We start from the raw sequence: 5,000 nt of genomic DNA, 5'->3' as shown, positions 1-5,000 counted from the left end.
AGGCCTGATAAACCAGCCTAAATGTGAGATTGGATGTGTAATTTAGTCTGGCCCCGATGAATAGTACATCCGAACATTGTTGATGAGAACAACCCGTTGTCTTTCAAACTGTGCCTGTGCCTATAGGCCGGCGCTCTGACCTGACCTCGCTCTGACCTCGCTGGTTTACTAGGCTAGGCTAGTGATACATCTGTAGTGTTGCATGTCTGCTGTAGTTTTTGCTTTTTAATATTTGTGCTCGGCTTACTCATAATCAAGGGTACCCATGATCTGTTCAGGTTTTTGATGGACAAGGACAGCTTTGCGTCGAAGCTGGAGGAAGCGCAGCTGAACGTGCAGGAGCTGCAGTACCCGCTGTCCTACTATTACATCGAGTCCTCGCACAACACCTACCTCACCGGACACCAGCTCAAGGGGGAGTCCTCTGTGGAGCTCTACAGCCAGGTAGGACCTAGCCTAGGAACTCCCATACTGCCTTTAGTTCTACACAATTGTTTCGATCTGAAAGATAGTCTGGCGAGGATGACTCTTATCACCCGGTGAGCAGACGGAATGTCTTCTGATTGGCTGAGCAGGTGTCCTTTATTCCCCGGTAGCAGGACACCTATGATGTCATGCGGGCGTGCGGGCGTCCAAGTTGCTTCTTCTCTAACTTTCTGGCGAAGTGCCGTTACTAGTTCTATCGCATCTGGTTGTCTAGTCAAGACTGCGTCGTTAGTTCTATCGCATCTGGTTGTCAAGTCAAAAACCCAGTCGTCAATTCTATCGCATTTGGTTGTCAAGTCACCAACATTCTGCGCGCGTCCTTAAATCCCTCCGATAGAGGCGCGTCTCACTAGATTAGGAAGTGGTGCCCATGGCAACGTATCAAGCGCAGTGGTGAATCTACTTTCTCACGAAGCCTTAGATCAACATATTAATAAATTAATACTTCAATGCTGGTAACCGGGTGATAAGCGGAATAGCGGCCTTCGAGGTGTCCCGATATCAAGGGAAAATGGACTTGGCGAAGCAAACAGCCCTTCGGCTGCGCCGTCGGGCTGTTTAGAACGCTCCGCCTCGTCCATTATTTCCCTTGATATCGGGACACCTCGTCGTCCGCTATTCCATACATAACGGACAAGATCATGGTCCCTGTGTCATAATGGCCAAGCATTCCGACCTTAACAGTTTCTCTGCCCAATCAGAGAGCAGGGCAGTGTGTCATAATAGGCCCGTATTCTGCCCCCTACGGAATTTACAATAGGCAACTCCCCAGACCTAATCTCACTTGGTGTTAACCAGGCAAGGTAGGACCAGCAGGAGAGCCGAATACCGTACAAGAAACATGAACACCTGTAGTAGAGTAAACACTAAGAAACACTTTCACCTTATGGAGTCTTATAACCCATTTTAGCCTAAGCCCTTTTTTGGAAAGGGTACCCTCTGCCTATTAAATCCTAAATATCTCAACCTCCAAAGCACATACAAAAATGAAATAAGTTGCATTTAAAAGCTAGGATCTCATTTTGCATTAGAATGTGTTCATTCAGCTCTAACATACCCACATTTTTAATAAAATCCCTCAAATCTCAAGAACCTGAATGCAGCGTATATGTCTCCAGGCTACAATGGGATAAGCAAAGAAATAATGTATGTCTCGATTAAGGAGATTATAATAAGCCTTATAAGCATTATATGTTATAGACCTTATGAGCATTGTGTGTGCTAATGAATGAACGTGCTTTCATGCTTACCAAATTTGGTTTGTGTCGTGATGAATGCCTTTCAAACTACCGTCTATAAAGAAGTGAAACGTGTGTTGGTTGACCAGGTGCTTCTGCAAGGCTGCAGGAGTGTGGAGTTGGACTGTTGGGATGGAGACGACGGGGTGCCCATCATCTACCACGGTCACACGCTCACCACCCGCATCCCATTCAAGGTGAGGCCACACCTCATAGGCTACACTTGTAACTGAGGTAATCTGTGCTAGTTCACCCTTCGGGGGGATCGAACTCACCACCTACCAGTCAACGCTCCAGTTGGGGCATGGGCGGCTCAGTACGATACCGCTGAGCTAAAGATCCAAACCGATAGCCCAGCGCTACTGATACTGTATGAAGCATGCAGTGCTTCTGGAGGGAGGTTTTACTAACGTTTGACGCCAAACTCTGCTAGTTAGCATCCGTTACACACTGACCCCTGAGAGGAGGTGACACCCAGAGTCCCTGGTATAGAGTGGCCCCAGGCCACCACCCACAAGGAGGACAGAACACACACACACACATGGCTTCAAACAGACACACACACTATGACCCACACACAGCCTATGACACACACACACACGCACACACACACACACACACACACACACACACACACACACACACACACACACACACACACACACACCCACACACACACACACACACACACACACACACACACACACACACACACACACACACACACACACACACACACACACCATCTACACCATCTACTCCATCTCCTAAATCTCCCCTGAGTTTGCAGATCAGCTACGGTAGGTTTGTGTCGGAGATGGTTCTCCTCGCGGGGTGCTGTGGTGTTGTGTGCCAGCACACCATACCATAAATGGCCACAAGTTTGGAATCCGGCCTGCGTCATTTCCCAATCCTACCCCTTCTCTTTCTTCCACTTGTTTCTCCTTCTCTGTACCATTAATAAAGACACAAAAGCATTTAAAATGTCTTTTTTCTTTTTGGAAGAGACGGTTCTCGCACCAGTTATACTAGGAACAGAACCGCTTATCTGTGTTCACACAACTTATTTGAACTCATGCCACATCATTGTCACTGGTACTGTACATCACAACAATGTCATGGTTCGTTTAAAAAAAAAATCAAAATGACATTATGAAAAAGTTGCATTGAAACAAGTGTGAAAATGCTGTTTAACACCTCAACGCCTCTGCAGGACGTGGTGGAGGCAGTGAACCGCTCTGCTTTCGTGACCTCTGACCTGCCAGTCATCCTCTCCATAGAGAACCACTGTTCGCTGCCACAGCAACGCAAGATGGCCGACATCTTCAAGGTCAGTACAGAACTCATGAACAAACAAACACTCCAGACTCATTGTGTACAGGAGATGGTTCTTAAAAACGGTCTACGGCATACGCAGTATGTGTACACAGATAAAAAATGCCCTTTTTGGTTTGTTGTCAGTTGTTTGTCACTGTGTTCATGTTGATATGATAATGTACAAATGCTTCTCGATCAAAAGCATGTGTCAATAATGCACCGATATAATACTGTATATAGCCTCTATAGCCTTGTGAGGCAGCTGGAAGTCCCTCCCCCCCCCTTCCTTCAGTACCTGCTCCCCAAAATGTATGTCCTCGTGTGTACACCACTGGGCTACAGGACCTACATGCAATGCAATGGCTGTGCCCCTTGTAGTCTGAACTCTGTGTACGGTGGTGTACAGTAGGCTACTATTCTCTTCTGCCTCTGTGTACTTTGAAATATTACCAGGTTATCTTTGGCTATAGAAGTGTGCCTCTGTCTATAGAAAGCACTGATGACGTTGGGTCCTGGTGTTGTCATCATTACAGAGAAAGTGATATTACAGAAAAAGTGTTAAACTCTACACTTGCAGACGGTGTTCGGGGATAAACTGGTGACCAAATTCCTGTTTGAGAGTGACTTCTCCGACGACCCCCTGCTCCCATCGCCATGGCAACTCCGAGGGAAGATCCTGCTGAAAAACAAAAAGTTGAAAGCTCACCAGGCGCCAGTCGACATCCTCAAACAGAAGGCAAGCCTGCACGTTTATGATCAAGAGATCAAAAGATGTCTATTGCTATTAGTCATGACTTTAATGCAATGGTTCACATTTCTCATGACGATGTATTGGATGGATAACAAAAATCATTAAATAAAAAATCTGTTCAATCCTCTGAAGCATTAGGATGGCTTGGTGTCAATACATAGTGAGCCCTTTCACTGTCATGTATGTTGATAGTGTGAATAGGGCAGGTATTGATTGGATCGATGGTGTTCATGTGATAATTGCAGCTATCCTGTGACGATGCAGAATAAATTCACATTGATGTAGGGAAGCTTAAAGAAAAAAATTAAGTAAGCCGTCTGTAGCACAGTTCCACTGTCATCCGTGAGACATTTAAGTCTAGGATTGCATAATGTTCCATTTTCGAGATGTATTGTTTCTCTGTAACATAAAGAACAATGGTCACTTACAGTGGGTGATCTGTTTGTGAAAAATAATGAGAACTGTGGGTGGCCAAGCGCTGATGTAATTCACACAACACACAGCACTGTAGTACATGAGCTGACACATGCTAGTAAGTCAAGGCCCCTGTTACGCTGTTTCCAGAATGTCAATGACCAAGTGGTAAAGTATTGCTAAAGGCCTTGTGTACTGTCATAGTAGTGTAGTTCTCTGGTAGTATGTTTTTTTCAGTGACTACTGTATGGTGGAATGGTGTGCACTAAGGAGCTGCACACCAGTTATTCCACTGTACCAAATCAGGTAGATACACTGTACCTGTAAGTGTACTTTTACTTTTATTTCATCCACCTCTACTCTACTCCGCCCTCATTAGGCTCATCAGCTGGCGTCCATGCAAGCCCAGGCCAGCAATGGGCCCGTACCCGTCACCTCTCCCACGGCCAACGAGGAGGAAGAGGAGGAGGAAGACGAGTACGACTACGACTATGAGTCCTTGTCTGATGGTGAGTGTCCTGATTTGACTGCACAGACTGTAATATCATATACTGTATTGGAGGAAGAAAACACAATGTGAAATATAAATCTTTTTTGATAAATGAACAGCCAAAGCAACCAAAACGTGATCTACCTTTAGCTTATTCTGCACCTTACCCTAGATCCTTTGCAAGAGCCTATACAGTGTTTATGCAGTCAAGCTTAACAAATCCAAGCTAATGTTTTAGCCGTGTGAGGGAATTAAAGTATTAGCATTAATCCTGTGAAATACTAGGTCGGTCGTAGACCCAATT

At 45.5% G+C, this 5,000-nt stretch overlaps 1 protein-coding gene across 6 annotated transcripts in view; it reads left to right on the top strand.

Annotated features, from left to right (window-relative positions):
• The window catches only part of LOC134441038 (1-phosphatidylinositol 4,5-bisphosphate phosphodiesterase epsilon-1-like), a 126,836-nt gene that overhangs the window by 83,875 nt on the left and 37,961 nt on the right, over nt 1-5,000 (top strand). For all 6 annotated transcript variants that reach the window (XM_063191239.1, XM_063191236.1, XM_063191235.1 and 3 more), the window contains 5 exons: nt 279-444; nt 1,814-1,921; nt 2,938-3,054; nt 3,619-3,777; nt 4,586-4,715. In XM_063191239.1, the coding sequence (XP_063047309.1) occupies nt 279-444; nt 1,814-1,921; nt 2,938-3,054; nt 3,619-3,777; nt 4,586-4,715 (680 nt within the window). The remainder of the gene's footprint in view (nt 1-278; nt 445-1,813; nt 1,922-2,937; nt 3,055-3,618; nt 3,778-4,585; nt 4,716-5,000) is intronic.

The sequence above is a fragment of the Engraulis encrasicolus genome, chromosome 24 (genome assembly GCF_034702125.1).
Source record: "Engraulis encrasicolus isolate BLACKSEA-1 chromosome 24, IST_EnEncr_1.0, whole genome shotgun sequence".
Classification (NCBI taxonomy): Eukaryota; Metazoa; Chordata; class Actinopteri; order Clupeiformes; family Engraulidae; genus Engraulis; species Engraulis encrasicolus.
Note: the sequence above shows the minus strand (reverse complement) of the source record. Positions and strands in the feature narration are given on the sequence as shown.